The sequence below is a fragment of the Schistocerca americana genome, chromosome 8 (assembly GCF_021461395.2).
Source record: "Schistocerca americana isolate TAMUIC-IGC-003095 chromosome 8, iqSchAmer2.1, whole genome shotgun sequence".
Lineage (NCBI taxonomy): Eukaryota > Metazoa > Arthropoda > Insecta > Orthoptera > Acrididae > Schistocerca > Schistocerca americana.
Window position 1 is genome coordinate 284,462,947 of NC_060126.1, and position 20,855 is coordinate 284,483,801.

General features: G+C 41.6%; 1 protein-coding gene across 1 annotated transcript; it reads left to right on the forward strand.

Annotated features, from left to right (window-relative positions):
• Positions 1-5,682: 5,682 nt before the first annotated feature.
• LOC124544717 (endocuticle structural glycoprotein SgAbd-8) lies at positions 5,683-18,531 on the forward strand. Its single transcript, XM_047123363.1, has 3 exons — positions 5,683-5,815; positions 9,092-9,240; positions 17,109-18,531. Exons 1-3 carry the CDS (start codon positions 5,804-5,806, stop codon positions 17,431-17,433), a joined length of 486 nt encoding a protein of 161 aa, XP_046979319.1. The 5' UTR covers positions 5,683-5,803; the 3' UTR covers positions 17,434-18,531.
• Positions 18,532-20,855: the final 2,324 nt, after the last annotated feature.

Genomic DNA, 20,855 nt, shown 5'->3' on the forward strand with positions numbered 1-20,855 from the left:
GTAACATGAGAAATGATGTCCATGCGGATACCGCGTCATTGATTACACTGACAGTAAGGTTGTCTTCCCATTTCGTTTCACTCACAAGAATCAGAATTCATTATTATTCGAAATGACTTAACATTTCAAAAGTAAGTACAGTATTTCATGAAACTGCTTTAAGTCGAACAACAAACTTCTATACCCAAACACACCTCGTTAACTGTTTACCCATTTTTATCGTCAGAGTTATCACCGATTTAAAACATTTAAAAATTATTGTTACTGAAATGAGCTCTGTTCTTGGAAAGTTTGAATTTAAAAATGGTATTTAACTGAAAACGTTTTACCACAACTACATCTTTTGGTTTGTGCCTTCTACTTAATGTCGATAAATAATTCATAAACGTAGCCATTAACGTGAAATTCAGTGGAAATAATGGAGAAATTATAATGATTATTTAATATAACTCGGTGAGGAATTTTTAACAGATTTTTAGTGTACTAAATTTCCCTTTTAGCTCAATTTTCGTTGACACTGGTGATAATAGCGTCTGGAGTTAACAAATAAAAAATTCATAAGTCAGATTAGTAAGAAAAAGAATATAAGTAATTCAAGAGATTACATTAAATCTCACAAAGTCTTCGTAAATGAAGATTACTTAGCCGTCCGACAAAAACTTCACCAGTTAGAAGTTAACAGTCTCAAACTGGCAGCTATATAGAAGAAAGAAATCGAGATCTGTCTTTCTCTCTCTCTCTCTCTCTCTCTTTCTCTCTCTCTCTCTCTCTCTCTCTCTCTCACACACACACACACACACACACACACACACACACACAAACAGACAAACAGACACGCACACACATACACACACACCGAGTATTCAATTGCGAACAAACATTCACTTTCTGCTGTGTTATGTTCGGTATCAAGTTTACTATACTACCCTTAATCAAATAAAAAGGACAATTCTGAAGTGGACGAGTGTTTCCTTCTATATGATACTTGCGACCTTACAATAGAAAACACACTTTTAGAAACTCGCTAAAGTATCCCTTAAATTTCCTTCGTCACTGTGGGTAATTGCCAAAATGAGCGTTGCTAATTGATATTGCCGAAACGCTGAAGAGAGAGAGTCGTACTAACATCTTTTTTTCAGCAGATGAGAGCGCTGGTAGTGAGATGTCGTCACACTCGTGAAGATGAAGCTCTTTCACGTTCCTATATGCTCTAGTGTTAAGTGTAAGCTGTCTCGTCCAGCTTTATTTAAAAATTACATTTTCGTTATGTATGAGATGCGAAATATATGCGACGGACCGAAATTCAGTAGAGATGGAGAAGAAGTTGCTTACTATCCACCGCTCGTGTCACACACAACTAATATAGGCCGCTAATTACATGTAATGGTTTGGTATTTTAAAATTACGATTATGTTCGCATATTCGACATACCAACTACTCCGTTGACTATCCGAATAATGATTGCCTGATGACCTTATATACACTCCACTCTGTTGTTGACAAGGATCCGATTGCACTAGCGGTCAGTCACTCAGTAAAACTAAAAGAAAAATTCGTTTTATTACGTGTCGTAAATTATAGCTGCGATGTTCGTTGATGTAGCACACCTTGCTAACGGAAGCAGGAAGTACGACAATACGTCTTGCGTAGATGAGCCCTACGTATGACAGAATTATGGTTAAGGATAAACAAAAAATTGGAGAGAGCGATTAAGCGACGTGGAAAATACGAAACTGACACACGACTGTCTCTCGAAAACAAAGCAAGAAAAAAATATTCCAACAGCTTCTGACGCCAACCAGGTAGTATGTCATCAGTATCTTATGTCAAAGTATTGTAAATGGAAAACATTCAGTAGATGACCGATGTAAAGTAGAAATCGGAAGCACATTTGTGAAGTAATGAAAACTACCTCCTGCTCTGTAGCTGCAGATATGTGGAATAATGGGGCTAAGTTCAGTGGATGGAAGTGTGTTATTTGCGCCTGACCAAATAATGATATAAAATTTAGTATGTGGCCCATTTCACTAATTACAGGGTTTACGTCAAATACATACACTTGATAACGATTCCCGAAAAAACAAAGGCTGTGCTGGATTACAGGGCAAGTGTCAAATACGTGCCAACACACTTGTCAGTAAACCATTTCTTCGTGTTTTGAATACTGCAATCTTAGGCCACAGCTAAGCAGACCAAAAAATGTCACCAAAAAGAAACTACATTAGTACGAGATGATGAGCGGTATTAGACATAGATTCAGAAAAGAACTACGAGAAGGTGAGATAACAATTAAAAATAGATGAGGTAACTCTAGTATTGGTGCTCGGAAATGGATTGCGAACAACTGGTAAACAGGGTAGAGACCACTGTAAGCTATGATGAAATTTTTGAGAGGGGTGGTGCCTGAAACTAATGACGCATATTGAAACAATGACAAATTAGAAATATACTCCATAAACGAGAAATTTTAGAGTAGTTTTGAGTATCAAAATATTGTCGAGTGACTTTTGATCAATTGGTAAGACAAGTAGAAAAATACAGCAGCTTGAATGAACTGATCGTTTCAGGTAAGGATGAATAAAATTAAGATGGAACTGGCATGTAGCCTAAACCGTGATAAAAATGAGCGTGCAGAAGGGAATTAGGCTGTAATCTAATGCATGGAGCACAAACTCTAGGGAAGTGAAAGATATACGTGGGAAAAACGACGAATAGAAAGCAGTGAAACGAGGAACAAGGAAAAGGGTTTTAGGTAAATACTGTTAAGACCACAACCAGCCATAAACACTTTATGAAATTATATTTTAATGTAATTTTTTGGCCTCGTACCTATCTTGAAAAGGCTACCCTTGTTTTACTACAATATTCAATTTGTCAGAAGCATTTACCCTCATCTGTCACTTATTTTAGCTGCAGCTTCGGTCAAGCGCGTCACAAGTTACATGTAAAACACATGTCTCAAGCGGCAACTAACACGGAGAATGTTGTGAAGTGTTTATGTGTCATAGCTCCCTGGGATGAGAGTACAATTTACATTTAAACACTTTCTGCATCCTTCCAGGAATGCATGAAGACCAGAACGACACAAAACGCCGTTCCTAGAAAAAGTCCCACGAGGAGATGACATGTTCCTGGAGACTGATACAGTAGTAACATAAAGGCAGCCATCTGAAAACGAGCATGAACCCTGCAACCAGTGAAGGTAGTAAAACAAAGTTTTTAAAAAACGGTTGGTTGTGTACTCCACTAACAATCCTTAAAAGAGTAACAACCACAGAATAAACGAGTTCCAACATGGATAAAATAACAGTGAACAGTTTCTAAATTTAAATGAACATAATGCTGAGCAAAGATGTTTTGGAAAAACTGTCGCCAAAGATAGTGACACTTTACAGAGGCATCAGCTTTGTTACTATTGAACAGCCCACCGCTGAATTAATAGGAATTGTAGTAGGAAAGCATTTTACGAATTCACGATGATTAATCAGATAATTGTGGATGTTTGGTGTGAAATATAACATAATAACAATGAGGTTTGGGAAAACCGAAGCAGAAGAGGATTGAAGCATTTGAGATGTGGTGCTTCAGAAGAATGCTGAAAATTAGGTGAAATAATAAGGCAATGAGTGAGAAGGTTCTCCGTAGAACTGCTGAGGAAAGTAATATATCAAAAGTACTGTCGAGAAGAAGGGACTGGACGACAGGACTTCTATTAAGACATCAGGGAATAACTTGCATAGCACTAGAGGGAGTTGTGGAGGGTAAAAACTGTAGAGGAAGACAGAAATTGGAATACATCCAGCAAATAACTTTGGACATAGGTTACAAGTGCTACTATGAGATGGAAAGGGTGCCACAGGAGAGGAATTAGAGGTGGTTGGAACGAACCAGTCAAAAGACTAACATCTCTACAAAATAAAATGAAATGACGAATGTGAATTTAGATTGCTTCAGATCACGCAAATTACAATCCAAAAATACCTTAACTGTCAGGCTAGAAGATTCTAAACTCAAAATAGTAGCACAAGGTGTCTCAGAAGTGGTAGTCAATATTCAGGAATATGGCAGGAATGACCATTCGAAACATAAAATTCAAGTAAACATGGGCTCTAAAACGCATACTTTAAGAGCTATGAGGAATTCTTGATCTTCGATACTGTGAAACAGCTCTCTTCGGCTGCAAGCTCTTTGCTTTCCATATTTTAGGAAGTGGTAGTATGGACCGAAACAAGAAAAAATGTCCGATAAGCCTGTGCTTTAAAATGCATACCTTAAGAGCTATGACCACTTGTTCATCTTCGCTACTGTGAAACACAGCTCTTCTAATGAACAAGTGTTCATGACTTTTAAGGTATGCATTATAAAGAACATGTTTATAGGAATTTATTTTTTTGTCCATACTACCACTTCCCAAAATATGGAAAGAAAAGAGATTGCAGTAGAAGAGATTTGTTTCAGAGTGTCGAAGATCAAAAATTCCTTATAACTCCTAAGGTAAGCGTATCAAAGCACATGTTTACTTGACTTTATTGTTTCGAATGATCATTCCTGTCATTTCTCTGAACATTTGCCATCATTCCTGAAACACGCTACATTTCTGCAAACCTTTGTAAAATATGCGACGTTTTATTCACTAATAAGATAACTTGACATGAGGCGTCAACTCACAGTGAACACGTTTTCTAACAAAAATTCTGGAAAACCAGAAGATGTCAGCAAAGTCTGTCGAAACCTGTTGTGGAATACAAAGAAGTACTTATACGATTTTAGCTCTAGAGGGTTTCCTTGTCAAACAAAACATCCCCCAGCCTTATTTCTCAACATGAAAAATTCATTACGATCATGATCGAGATCCACAAAAAACAGCGAAGCATCTTAACTGTGCGCTGCCGGTGTACAACTGGTCCCGAAAACACTCGCACCCATTCACATTAAATACATAGGGTTGCCTCATCTTCATTTTGTTGCACGGACGCTGAAAACAGAGCGCACTTCAGCTTAGCGGACGGACTTCCTCGTGTGGCGTGTGGCTCTAGCCACAGGCGGCAAGTAGAGAGCACCGCCTTCCTGCCCTGGATCGCCGCTGCGCCTCGCTCGCAGACCTTGACGTAACCCTGAGTGACGCACCGCATATCTGCGCCGGGTGTCTTCTCTTCGTCCGTCACGTCCGCACTGTACCAGATCACCAACCTGCCCCTCTCCCAGGCGTCGCCCTTCATTCTGACCCTCCCCTCTTCATTTGACCCTCCCCTCAACCCCTCCAATAAGCCCTTCCCTCATCTTCCGTCTCCGTCACGTGCTCTTCTAGCAATGGAGCAAGTGCTCTTTGGAACCGCCGAGCTCCGCCTCTATGATCCGAGAGCAGCGCATCACATTGCATTATTACTGTCCTTTAACGCATCTCCCGTTAGTTACATTTTTTCATCCCCTTCCCCTTCTCCCCTCTGTCCTCCATCCACTCTTCTTCCGGTTCGTAATTAGCATGCAGCGTCAGCGTCCTACTATGACGGCGAAGCAGAGAATAGCTGCGGAGGGCGGTGCAGAGTCGGCGGCGGATGGCTTCGTAAAAAGGGAGTAGGAGGAGAGGAAGATGGAAGAAGAGGCGGAATGAGGTCAGAGTATGGTGACTTTCGCCTGGCGCGTACGCCCGCGTTCTCCAGACAGCGTCTCGCGGAGGGGTTGCCCCGGCAACGGCTAGGAGCGGCAGCGGCGGAGGTATAAAAGGCCGGCTGACCGCAGACACAGCAGCTCACACTTCGGTCAGGCTCCCAGCAGCGAGGACCACACATCCACAGCAGCAGACATGAACACTTTGGTGAGTATTCAGACGCGTCACCACGGTCACTCGTTCACCGCGCATCCACTCAGTTACTACTTGTAGAACTACGAATAGCAAAGCTGCAATGGGGAATCGTACTCTGATAAGTCAGTTCACTTCATGGGGAACCATCACTGGGCGGTAATTTGGCTTCAATAGTCTCCAATGTAACCCAGTTTCATCAACACTTTTTCCAATATTTTTCGTGTATCGTAAATCGAAACAGGAAAGGACAAGATGATTACGGACAGGACACAATGGTGGAGAAGGAAACTCGATATTTTGGAGGGAATCATCGAGCCAGTTGCCTGATGATAGTTCCCATGTCTACAGCAATATAACAGAATACTTCGTCGCTCCGTAACATATGTCAACTCATTTCCGTTATTTTCACCATTTTACTGGTAACTGAGGGTCAGAAATTTTCAACGTTACGCAAGTTCTTTTATATTCTTTAATATTTACTATATTATTATTTTGTTCGGCAGTTAAAAACATAAAGGAAATGAGAGAGAATGGCGTTTAACTTACGTCACGCCAAGATCATTGGAGACAGAACTCAAGACTTGGAGAAGGTAACCATTCTACCCGTTTCCGAATGAATCATCGAATAATTTGCTTCCAGGGAATTACAGAAACTATGGATGACGCGACGGGCATTTAAAATCCATACTTCTCGAATGAGAGTCCATTCCCTTAATCACTGTCACACCTCGCACTATGCTCGACTGACGAACGAGCTATAAAATCTAGCTAGGATCACTTGTAATCCATGTTTTTATGCCTTATGCCGTCGTCGCAGCCTTAACTACTTTTTGCCCAAAGTGTCGTTTCCTTTTGCGGGTGAGATCATCAGATGCTGTAGACGTGGTCGTCGTCTCGCGTTAGTACAGCTTCCGTAAACATCAGAGAGTTTAAACACCTCTGGAAGAGGCGACGCCGGCCTCAGCGCGAGAAACACGTAAACACTGTCAGTGGAGGCTATGCAATCAATGGTTCATGACTTACTCTTAGAATCTCCAACCAGTTGACAACGTATTTTCATGAGTGTCTTTAACACTCGTCACATTTCGTGTACTACAGTTCTGACGCTCAAATGCCTTTTATTTCTGAAAGAATTCCAAACGAGTATAATGAAATAACACATTTCCATATTAGCAGCAAGGAACAACGCAGTAGTCACGGAAATACAAAAATATGAAGTTCATACTATTAACTTTTGAAAAATCTGAAATAGTTATCATTCCCAAGTTCCTTACTTGTACGTAAAAAAAAAAAAATTGTACATACCACTAGACTTCCTTCAGTAATTCCAAGCTATAGGAGTATTAACATTCAGAAACCTCTGATGAAGTCTCAGTAATTTCGAAAATTCTGTAATGTAGAACGCGAGGTCGTTTTCATTTCGTTTACGAATTCTAACGCCTGTAGTAAACTCAGACGATGTCCCCATTAACAGGTCACAGACATCTGACAGAAAAAAATTTCTTTACCTTATGATAATGATTGCACAGTACCCAATACATTGCAGCATGTGCAAAATGACTTTCTTTTTTTAAAAACAGTCATAACTTCCTTCTGTTAAAGGCAACGTATATTTTAAATGTTGAGTAAACATTAACTACTTCAAATTCTCCGAAGACATTAAAACGAATCTGACCGTTTCATACAGATCTTTTGTCTCCCTCACAATGGTGGTGATATCGATGTGTAAGCATTGAGGTATAACGAAATGGTCCCATTTTCTAATACTCCATAACGTTACATAGTACCCTGAGCTTTAGAATCCTACGTTCCCTTCGGTTTCTAGTACATGAGATTCTAGTATTTGATTCCGAAGTGAGAGATTCATATTCAGTGTCAGGCACTAATGTCACAAGCTCCTATTCAACACACACATGTGGACACGAGTTCTGCTGTAGCATAATAACCTCTTAAATAATTATAGTTCATCTTACTGTGTTGACTGTCTACACAAACGTTTCTAAAAGCTCCTGTTTAATAATGAAACTTATTTGCCTGATTAGGATTTTAGGAATAATTTTTCTGCAGCATTCAAATCCAGTTCAGATTAGAGTACGTGAACATTATAGACATGCAGATATTCGAATTCTATTACTTCTAAAGGCGCAAAATGAATTTTTTCTTATCGTTGTGTATAAAAAGCATTTTTAGTTCGATTTGAGTATTGGAGTGAAATTTCTCACCGATAGATTGCGTGAATAGTTACATGAGTAGAAAACACCATGACATTTGTAACTTTGAAAATTAAACAATTCTTCTTCTCACACATGAGTCATAAATGTTTAATTTCGATCATGAATTCTGAGCATGTGACGGTATGTCACATGATGAAATCTTCTCGGGCTTCCATCCGTATGGCTGCGCTGAAATTCCGCAACGTTTCGACGAGTGTGACTCTCATCGTCTTCTGGGAAAGTATATTTCCCACTTGTGAAAGTCAAAAAACTGCATTATATCAGCACTCCAGCGTGTAATAAGGAGATGCGAAAATTATTTCTTAGCAGACCTGTGTCAAAACAACTGAACAAATGGTCTCTAGACCACATCTTAATGCCCTGCAATTGTCAAGAGCGCATGCACCATATCAGTGTTTTCCTCTGCCTCTCCAGTAGTGCTTTGGGTGTATTTTGTAGCCTATCTCCACCAAAAGCTTACTCGAAGTAGTGTGGTATGGCCTAAGACCACAGCGAGAGGCTAGGTTTCTCTCTCGTCTTCGTGGGAAAATTAAAGACAGATTTCTGTTCTCGTGAATCAAGCTTAGTTAGTTTGCTGGTAGTTGTCGAAGTTTCGGAAGATGATGTGTCTGCTTATCTTCACTTGAAGATAGGAACAAAGGTTATTCTCTTGAAAGATAGTAGGGAATCGTAGGTCGTATCCTCTGCCATACGCTACACAGTGTTTTCAAAGTAAAGCAGTAAAACATAATGTACTTAAGAGTCTATTGCCTTGCAGTTAGTAGATGAATGTTTTTGTGGGATAATGAGTGAGAAATTTGATAACCTACATTTATAATTTTTTTTTCATTTCCTTCTGTTAACACACGGTTCTGAAATAAATACGTGCCGCCATTATTTCCAACAGCTAGTACTGTTCTGTGATCGACCCCTAGCAGAATATAGATTACAACTCTTACATGTGAAGATACTAGCGATATTTGGGATAGATGTCACCCCTTGGTTATTCTGGAGGCAACACACACAGTTAGAGGACATGGCTAAATGGGTGTGTGGTTCGTTGTGGCTGTTGCAGACGGTCCTCGTCCTGACGCTGGTGGCGCTGGCGAGGGCGAAGCCGCAGTTCCGGCCACAGCCGCAGCCCTCGTACTCTGGCAACACGTCGCCCATACCAATCATCCGGTACAGCAACGAGATCAGCCCCGACGGATCGTACGCCTGGAGGTACGTACTGCTCTCTCGCAACACACACGACTCGACATAGACATTCAGGTGACTTCCCTCATTATTTAACACGTGTTGGACGCCAGTGTGCAAACAATTCTGAAATATACAGGATGTCCCAAACATTCAAGTTCAAAATTATCCTGCTGGTAAAGGATCTTTAACTTGTACTTGGAAACAACAAAATAAGCCCAAACTAAAACAGCGACCACCAGTCCCATTGCACTCTATCCAACAGAGCATAAATGTTCGCCCCACTCATTCAAATTTCCCTGATGTTGCTTGTACAACGCACATCACATACAGGAGTTTATCAACTACGTCTTCTTCAGTTTCTACTGTGATTTCGTATGCCAACAAAATCAGACCACTGCACTTGAAAGTATCTACCGTGCACAGATCATAAATGATTGTTGCCTGGCACAATAACATCATCCATATAGTTGTAGAAACAATAGCACTTTACAAACACATGACTTTAAACTACCAGATATATTCATTTTAATTCGTTGGTTGCTTATCCAAAAATACTCGTTTTAGAACTTTTATGTGTATGATTTTGACATCTTGTGTTCTCATGTCTAAATTGGCCCAAAAAATGGTTCACATGGCTCTGAGCACTATGGAACTTAACATCTGAGGTCATCAGTCCCCTAGAACTTAGAACTACTCCTTAAACCTAGCTAACCTAAGGACATCACACACATGCATGCCCGAGGCAGGATTCGAACCTGCGACCGTAGCAGTCGCGCGGTTCCGGACTGAAGTGCCTAGAACCCCTCGGCCACCGCGGCCGGCCTACATCGGCTCACTAATTTCACAATTCCTGCTGCAACTATAAATTAATGCAATATAAGAGAACCAACCGATGCTGTTAGCCAATGTGAAATGTAGAAATGTGAAGCGAGCACTTTTTTAAGGACAATTCTTGGAGTTCAAAGTCAAATATTCCATTTTACAAAAAGTGTGTTTTTGTTCAACTTTTCCAGTGAAAACAGTATTAAATCTTCTACACCATAGGTATGGAGCAGACTGTCACGAATACTTCCCAGTAGCTGCGCAGGAGCGTGAGTCGGATTAGAAGTAAGGTGCCGGAAGCAGTTTCTTTCTAACACGAATCTATCCTGTTATTATATTTGTCGCTCGACAAATTACTGTGATGCCATCAAAGAAGCAAGGGACTCTACCAAAAGCAGTTTTAGAAAAAATAGAACCTTATATTATTTTTTCCGTCTTCGATCGCTTAATACTACTCTTAATACCTCTCGATAACTACAAAATTATTCATCCATTGAAATAGAATCCGGCGATCTGTCCATCCAGTGCGACTCTTTTCGAAAGCCGGCCGAAGTGGCCGTACGGTTAAAGGCGCTGCAGTCTGGAACCGCAAGACCGCTACGGTTCGAATCCTGCCTCGGGCATGGATGTTTGTGATGTCCTTAGGTTAGTTAGGTTTAACTAGTTCTAAGTTCTAGGGGACTAATGACCTCAGCAGTTGAGTCCCATAGTGCTCACAGCCATTTGAACCATTCTTTTCGAAAGTAATCTGTTTAAGACTCAGAATTTAATCATCTGAAGGTGAAACGCTGCTTTGCTCCAAGGTACATATTTGTGGCAGATGAATAAAGGAAGCCGGCCGCGGTGGCCGTGCGGTTCTAGGCGCCGAAGTCCGGAACCGCGGGACTGCTACGGTCGCAGGTTCGAATCCTGCCTCGGACATGGATGTGTGTGATGTCCTTAGGTCAGTTAGGTATAAGTAGTTCTAAGTTCTAGGGGACTGATGACCTAAGATGTTAAGTCCCATAGTACTCATAGCCATTTGACCTTTTTTTTTTAATTAGGGAAAAGTGCTCCTGAACTCACGAAGAGTACGAGAGAAGAACGTTGTTGTTGGAAAACGCTTTTAAGTTTTGCGAGCGTTAAGACTAGTAGGTCTGGTAAGCAAGGGAAATATTTAGATGCTAAGTAATGGGACAGTTGCCACCGTTACACAAGCCTGCGGCAGCGAGACATCCGCCTTGCTTCAGCTGACGGTGCATTTCCAGCCAATGCCCGTAACCGCAGTTGCCACAGCTGAAACTAGCACTAAAGGACGCAACAGCAAAAACGACTCTAGCTGGAATACGTTCCAGGGAATTCATGGCTGCCGCACAGTTTCCTGCGAAGAGAGTGCATTATGCCAACACCGTGCTTATGCCTGACGATAGAGGCCATTCGCTTCTACACCGAAGGTTCCGCACTTTGTGGCTAATCCACCAGCGACAAGATATAAGCAAAGACGTGGAAATAATATTCTCTTTTACATTCAACAACTGTGAATGCTGGTCATCACCGTAGGTTTAAATGCGCTGTGAATGCTGACACTAAAACCGAACGTCAAGGACTTCTTGCAAACTGTACTCCACACGACAGAGTCCTGTCATTATAGTACAGTTATACACGAAGAGTCTAGCTATCGCTATTGGGAGAGTGCGAACTCATCTTGGTAATACGATATTTCGTCACCACACCAGGTCTAAGAAGTTTTCTGGGGTGTAAAGCGAGCTTTTACTTATTGCACTGTCGATCAAAATACGTTACGATCACCAGTAAAACAGGTCAATGTATCTAAACTTTTTCTCATCAACAGAAAACTTTGACAACATTTTTTCATTCAAGGACACTGAAAAATAAACTTCGTCATACTTAATCCTAGGAACAGAAACGTATAATACCATAAGCGTCATCTATACTCCCTGATAAACCATCGAATCAAGTGGCGCAATGAGACACTGGATTTTGAAGGCCAGCGCAGAGACGATATCATTGATAGACACTGCAGACATCTTTTCCCGCCCCGACCATGTGCTGCATCTCTAATTATATCGTTTACAACGGGAAGTTAGAGCTTAATTTCTTTCCTAAGAATTTCCTGTTGCATTGAAAACTCGACCATAGATACTATTATTCCCACATACGAGCACGTTAAAGTGGCGCAGCTAGATTCGGAAATAACAAAGTCTTCTCCGAAAGTCAGAAAACACCGTGTTAAGGAAAGCGATGCGCCGCCAATAGTGAAAGCGGCAAGAACTGGTTTGTCCAGAACTGTATATTTCCAGGTGTCACATTGTGTAGGGTCCACCACTGCGCAATTAATTTCACTCCCACTACCTCCGGTTGTCACAGCTCTGTTATTCTACCACTAGAGTTATGTAACGTATTCAATGCAGTGCCACATGCAGTTGGCGGAAAAACTTCCCAGAGGCGTCTGGAAGTAATTATGTCTAGCATTCTAAATAACGAGCAACGTCGTAAGAAATATCGTTTCTGGCTATCTTAAAATGCTTTGTGGTAAAAATTTCACCCGTATCTTTCTCGTACAGAGTCCACATAAACAATATACTTCTATAAATATCTTTAATTTCGTCAAACTGAAGAGGATTTGGAAGGAGAACTTCACTGTGGTGTCCCTCATTTAAGACCTATCCATATGGTACGTTCGGATCGGCGTCGAAATATGTGAGGGACTAGACTACTGATCCAGGATTTCGGACTTCAGTCTTCAGTCATTATGAGGATTTTTTAAAATTGTAGTTAGTTGTAGTTTCCTTTATAACTGGTCCAGTAACTTAGCAAAAATATTGCAGAAAGGCAGGCAGAGCAGTAATAGTGTGCTGTGTTCAGCCAATCTTCGCCTAACAGATAATGTAATGTAGTACATTACACATTAATATCAAAACAAAAAATGATAGTTATTGTGGCTCTTAATTTCATGCAAGGTGACCTTTTCTTGTATGACATCACTCGACAGTTCACGGCAGAATTAAGTGTCGCAACGGTTAAGACTCGTATCGACGAGCAGTGGATTTCGTATCCCACCCGAGGAAAAAGCTAAATTGGTTGGATGGAAGCGAATATAGGAAGACCACTCCATCATCCTTATCCCTTCCATCACTAATATTCTCGCCGTCGATGTCAACAGTAATTCTAACGCTATTACTTTCTTGTATGCTTCTAATATCTCGCGAAAAGATGGTGTATTGTAAATATGTTCTCCAGATTTTCATACAAATTATATTCTGCAAATCAAACGTCACTTACGTCCAATCCTTGCAACAATAAATGCCAAACTCTTCTGGTGAGTGGGGTAAAAAATGTTCAAAAGTGTGTGAATGGCCAAAGGACCAAACTCCCGAGATTATCAGTTCCTAGACTTACACACTACTTAAACTAACTTATATAAACTTATGCTAAGAACAACTCACACACCCATGCGCAAGGGAGGACTCGAACCTTCGGCGGGAGGGGCCGCGCAATTCCATGACACAGGGCGTCTAACCGCGCCACCACTCCGAACGGCAGAGTCGGATGCATCATGAAGAAAATCATCTGCACATATTACGTGGACACAACCTATGTAGCGAACTACTTCTTCCAGCTGCTGCTGATTACCGTAGTTTCTGTTGTCAACAACTCATTTCCTGAAAACGTATTCGTAAGCCAGCCGTTATCCTACAAAAAGTTACAGTGGTTTCAGATGCGCATTTCTACTGCAGAATCCTTATGAAATTTATGGTGTCGGGAAATTTTATTCAGTTTGCCAAATATTGTTTTGGAGACTACATAAAAAACTGATGTAATGTCATTTATATCATACGTAATTTTCTGCGGAAGAAGAGGTGCTATAAATCTTTTACAAAAACCATATAAATAGCATGCGCGTATCCCATATAGCTAGCAGGTCAAATGTAACATCATTTGAACTGAAGAGAAAAATGGAACTTTGTCCACCCTCTGTTGGTTTGCAGTTACAAAGTACGAGAAAGGTTCATAGTAGGAAGTTTCAGAAATTACACTGAAGAGATCCTCCCATTAATTTCCAACGTTAATGGAAGGGGCTTCAACGAATATTGATGTCGTTACTGCTGGGATTTAGGATCCTATAAGTTGCACATTGAATCCACGTCATAGCTTCTCTAGAGCAAACACTGTATAAGAGTCCGCCCCGGTAGCTGAGTGGTCAGCGTGATAGAATGTCAATCCTAAGAGCCCGGTTTCGATTCCCGGCTGGGTCGGAGATTTTCTCCGTTCAGGGACTGTGTTGTCCTAATCATCATCATTTCATTCCCGTCGACGCGAAGTCTTCGCAGTGGCGTCAAATCAAAAGACTTGCACCAGGTGAATGGTCTACCCGACGGGAGGTCCTAGTCGTACGACGTTTATTTACTTACTGTAGACGAGAGATAGACATCCCCTCGGTGTGGACAAAATCTCGTTAGCAAGAACATGCATGACGGCCCAGCAATTACGCCGTAGATAGCCATATCCTCCTGCCGTGTCGGCGGCTGGTAATTAATGAGCATAGCCGGTGACGCAACTGGCAGTGGGATGGGATAGGCTCCCGGGACCACGCTGGGCTGGGCAGCAGGCGTGTGATGGGATCAAGGCCGCGGAGTGCGCTTCCTGTACGCGCTCACCTTGCTCTCTGCACTTGCCGGTCACGGTCTCATGGTGTCCAGCGCTGCAACGCCATGACCGCGGCGGTACCAACACCGAGTACTCGACTCTGGCTGAACCGGTGGCTGCGTTCTCTCTTTTTAGCTTAACGAAGCACCCTTCACTGTAAACGAATGGCGCTCCTGAAAGATTGTGTACATTCCCAGATCTGATGTACACCAACTAAAGCATATCACGTGTCAGCCTAAGGTATGACTTGTGGAATATTTGTCTACGACATCTGATTTCATCCCCGAACGCACCTACAGGATCTACTGAGAATATGAGACACAGGAGAAATTTGTTCGAGTATGGATTTGGAAATAAATTTATTGGCTATTTATAGCCAGTAAAGGGAAGCAGTTTGGTGTAAGAATCACTCATCAACGATGTTTTCTGTGTATATTCAGAAATTCCTTTTAACGTCACATAGAATGTAAAAGTATGTCTGCATTAATGTTGCCGCGTAAAATTTGTTATCATTCGAGAGGAGCAGACTAGGTCCTCCCAATTCCATTTTATACGCTGTCTTCTGTCTAAATCACGACCTATAACACAATGACTATAACATGTTCTATGTGCAATCATCACACAGTCTTCGGTAATAACAGATCCACATATGAAACTGACCCATTAGGCATCGAAGTGGCGTTGAGGGAGCAGGCCAACACTAGGCCATATGGAAAATGTAGTGTACATAAATCTAGGCTGGTCATGTTAAATCGCGACAGTTTAAGAAAAATTTTGGCTGTCTCATTAAGTTTCGTTTTGCATTGTCTTGTAATAAAGCTGTAATTGCTGTACTGGCACTGTAAAGTTCATAAGGAGAGTTTTCACTCCTCTTTTTTTGGCTATATAGGCCTACTTTCATTCATTCTCTTGAGACATCGCAAAAAAGTTTTAGTAGCTTATGTTGAATTAAGATGTAAGATGTCATTTCGACCACGAACTATCCTTGGAGCCAGTCTGAAGTGGACCCAATCTTTTCCGTGGGCTCTTCATGAAATTTCGTACACCTGGCTAATACTGTCACTAAATGTCAGTGATTCCCCTCTTTCGCTCTACACTTAATACCAGCTGTCGTAACTCTTACTTGCGAACGATATGGGTTGTAAGCCAGCGAACAAGAGGGGTAGAAGGGGGCACTGTTCGGGGATATGTTGTGAGTAATTTGGTATAAGAAATCCCTAGTCTACAGAGGTTGATCGTAGAGGAATCTTACTTAGTATGATTTTCTTATTCGTATTTGTAAATCTCTATTGCACTAAAAATGTCTTCAGAGCAGTGCATATGTCAACGGCATGCGCTGTATTTCATGCTTGTAAATACATTTATTACACTGAAGCACGTTGCTTGCTGTTGCCAGCAGAGATTCCCACTGTACTCTTGACGCTCAACCTGGCCCTCAGTGCAACTCGGTAAGGGGACGTGGCAGCAATGCCATTCAGCTACTGATGATATGTGAAGAGTCAACTCTTCATTCGCACTTTCCTATATGTATTTGTTTGTTAACTTGACATGGTTCTTCTCGTATTTTGGGAAACACAATTTTGACTATAAGGATGGTATGAAAATGGGTCCCGACGTGAAGCCAGTCATTAAGTAGATTAAAGTGAAATTTCCAGCTTCTGCTATTTTTCATTTGTATTCAAATCGGAGTGAAGATAGTCGATGCAGTACTGTTGCACATTTTTAAATTAAATGTTACAGGCTTTTTCTCACCTAGGAAGATATTTGCACACTAACAAAGTTAATTATGGAACGTAATTAATACTAATTATAGTTGCTATGAAAATAGTCACCAAGGTTCCTCATAAGAAAATACTCAGGAAACACATCTGAACAACTTACAAAATTTTGTCGAAAGTGTTTGACTTCGTCCTGTAGACAGAATATGCTAAAGAGGCTGCATGAATCTTCTGGACGCATATACGTTGAACGACAGAGCGGAGCAGCGCAGTGGGTAGCACACTTGAGTCGTATTCGGGAAGACGACAGTTAAAACCCGCATCCATCCATCCTGATATCTCTAACCCACTTCAGCCGAATGCCGGAATGTTTCCTACGAAAGGGCACCGCCGCTTTCCTTCTCCATCCTTCCCCAATCCGAGCTTGTGCTCCGTCTCTAGTGACCTCGTTATCGACGGGACGTTAGGCGGTAATCTCGTCCTCCTCCTTCCGCCTATACGTTGATGGAGCTCGAGTGAAGCACAACAGGGAAGGTACTGTCAATACCGAAAGAGCTACCAGATTAGTGCCAATTTCGTCTCCGATGGTTGTTCACTGGAAGAACTACTCCATTCCAAACGACTCACGTGAGATATACAGATATAGTGAATTACAGGAAAAGAATACTGTTGAAACGTAACCGCCGTGTGTTTTCTTTTCCGCAGCTACGAGACGGGCAACGGCATCGCGGCCGACGAGAGCGGTGCGCTGGAGAACCCGGGCCAGAAGGACCTGGAGGCGATGCGCGCGCAGGGCTCCTTCTCTTACACGGCGCCCGACGGCTCGCCAATCAGCGTGCGATACGTCGCTGACCGCGACGGCTTCCACCCCGAGGGCGCCCACCTGCCCACGCCGCCACCCATCCCGCCGGCGATCCAGCGCGCCCTCGACTTCATCGCCAGCCAGCCTCAGCAGCCGGGCAACAACGGCGGCGGCCAGTTCCCCAGGCCTCAGCCCTTCCCCCGTCCGGGAGCCTTCGGCCGCCGCTAAGGCTCTACGACGACCGCCCCTCTGATGACGATCCATCCAAGACGGCTTCGCTGTTGCTACTGTGACGCTGCGCCACTCCAGCTGGCCTGTGCGGCCCAAAGATCTCTCCCGTCTGTGATGTCTGATGTGGACCACCAACAAACTCATCCTTACAATCTCTCCACTTCCCTTTCACTTAGTCAGCCCTTCCTCAACTTCCTTTACCACCTCTTCACTCGGTAGAATTGCAAACCCTTTCCCTTTCAAAAATTTCCCCAATCCCTCAACTGAGTAACAACTTTTGTAGCACTTGACGACAGTTACTCGAGACCTGCAGACGTTACAAGCAGACGGTGACGTATGTAGGAAAACCTCTGAAGCTCTGAAACCTCCTAGTCCCTTTCTTTTCAAAGTACAAATACTGTGCTCACGGGTACCTTCTTTTGCTCTATCGACTCCCTGTCTAGAGTTGTCCTTCTTACATCTGTTGCTTATTCTTCACGTAGTCAACTGCAGTAACGATTCGCCCTTTTTGTTACTTTCGAGTATGTTTCTTGATCCACCTATCAGATTATAGACCGATATTACACGCGAAGTCGTCAGCTATGGACCTCGGTAAACTACATACAATGACCTCCAAGTGTCAGGCAATCGAGCCACAAGCTCGATCTCCTACACACATCCCTCTATTTTTAAATATTCGTGTATAGCATGTGCAGTACGGCCTAAGCAATGACACAACTGCGCTTGTGAAATTGCTGTTTGACATTTTCAGGTGGTATCTCTCATTCGCTCTCTTCAGAATATCCTCCTTTAACTTATTTTCACCTCACGATGCGTATTGCGCTCGTCACTGGTGGGGTAACTCTTACAATGTGTGGTAGTGATCTAACGGCCTCAGCAGCTGAGAGGAATTTCGAGTGGGTCGCAAATAACATAGTGCAGTACACCCTCCGATAAACGCTTAGCTTGCCAGTAGAAACTATAGCGAAGACACGTCATGCCGTCTTTGTACTAATAGACTTAACTTGTAAGCACCATGACCAAGTGACGAACCAGCAGACGGATTTGTCATTGAGTGATTTGTATTTTTATTAAATAAATGTGCAATCAACTGTATCCTCTGTCTTATTTATTTTTTTTATTTATTTTCTATACCTATTCCATTCCTTTGTAATTAATCCAGCGACATGCAGCGGAGAAAAAGAATAAAAAGAATACATTCGAGCTGGAGTAGTGATATTGGGACTCTACCTTTATTGGAGAGAAATGAGATTCTGATCAGAATCCGGATTTGTAAAATTAGGTTTTCCTATGTTTTCATAATCATTTAAAGGCTGGACGTTTCATAACAGGAGAATCGTCCAGTTAAGTTAGAAAAACTTTCACTACTATCAATGGGCTGATTAGCAACGCTTTCTTCTGGACTAAAAATGAAATAAACAAATTTCGATGCGGTCAACTCGTAGCTTAAAGCTGGTTCACACAGTGGGTTCAGAAACTTGTGTGAAATGTTTCACTGGCGAAAAGCATACCTCTTATTGTGGACAAGTATGACGAGCTACAGCGCTATCTGCTATATTGCTGTGCTAAATTTTAAAATAAATGGAACATAAAATAACGAACACGGATATTTGTAGTGTGGCATAGTGACAATGTAAGTATTTCACATGGAAGACATTACTCAATTTTTCAACAACTACGGCTATTGTGCAAAATGTACAGGACCTTTTTGCTAAAGATGTGTTTATCCACTATAGCACTGAGTATCGGGATTTATTTAACTAGCTCCAGTAAGACATAATATGAAAGTAATATTTTATGCCTCACTTCTAGGACCTTCCACTAACGCATTTGTAGCTAAGATATTAAACATGTTAGAGAAGTAGTCAAATCTTTTCTGTAGATATTTAGAGGTATCTCAAATTGCTTCTGGACGAAAGTAACTGCCTACCTTCAGTGAACCAACTCTGCTTTCGGCGGTCGCTGGTAATTGGTTTCGTTTTGCTATTCCTGTTTTACAACTAATTCATTTTACGATTAATTCACGACAGAGAAACCATTAGTTTCTTTGTGGATACATTGTTCATTCAGTGACACTACGTTCTATATAAGAATATCAGTTATTTACCCTTATTTAAACCAGTAATTTAAGAATATCGTTATTTGGCTTTTTAGTATGATTTACCTGTATTTGCAGAAATAATTGGTACTCAGTGAAATGGTTCGTTCTGATGCGGGACAGTAACCTAATGTTTATATCAATATTTTGATTTTGAACTTAACTGGATCACACTTCACGTCTTTAAACATTCTTAAGACAGCAATTGGACAGGACAGAACATTCTGGGAAGCATATCAAAAGCTTATTATTACGTGGATTGCTTTCTATTATATGGATACCGCTGGATACGTTCCGAGTTGCAGGTGCGTCATTTTTCGTCAAGTTGAACATGTAGGATTGCAAACAACGAAAATTATAATCGTATATACACCCGCATCATATGTAATAACAGACATACAACTTTGGTAAACATTTTTGGAATTCAGTGACCAATTAATTGTTATATTTAGATTAAAGTTCAGTCTTGATCTGATGAGACATAACGTGATCAAGACTGAACTTTAATCTAAATAAAAAAAAAAAAAATAAGACATACAACTGCTAAGGAGACTTGGAACAACTAAATCTTGCTGACAAACTACAATTTAGAGTTTAGTCGTTTGAATACAAAGCTAGAAATAAATTAGACTTTCTGGTAGGAAATGAAAGGAAGGCGTTCAGTAAGAACACGCGTAAAGAGAAGCACTGTTAGCGTAATTAATGCAATTCAACGTGTGTAAACAAAACATTCATGGTCCAGAACCTGCTGCTAAACGTTTTGCATACCATGTACACCCAAGGTAGTGATATCAACGCTAAGTGAGGAACTAAATCTAGACTACGGACGACTGGCATCAAATAAGATGTAGCAGTAACTCCCCATTAACACTGTTCCTTGTCGCACGACCTGTTTGCAAAATGACGGAACTATGTGTGTGTGTGTGTGTGTGTGTGTGTGTGTGTGTGTGTGTGTGAATTCCTAAGTGTCAAACTGCATAGGCCATCGGGCCCTAGACTTACACACTACTTAAACTAAGTTAAACTAACTTTACTAAGAATAACACACACACCCGTGCCCGAGGGAGGATTCGAACCTCCGTCGGACGGAAGTATGGGAAGTATACACTTTAGATGGTCTTGTTGCAACTGTGAACCGTTACAGAGGCGATAATGGAGAAATGTTATAGCGTGTGTGGTGGTTCTTTTTACGTATGTGTATTGTTGGTATTTGTTTGTTTTGTGCAGTTGGAGTTAGTATTATTCTGCCCGCTTCAAAACAGAAAAGTTATTTACGCCATTAACTCTGTTTTCGTACTTCTCGCAGTTAGTTTGCCCGACA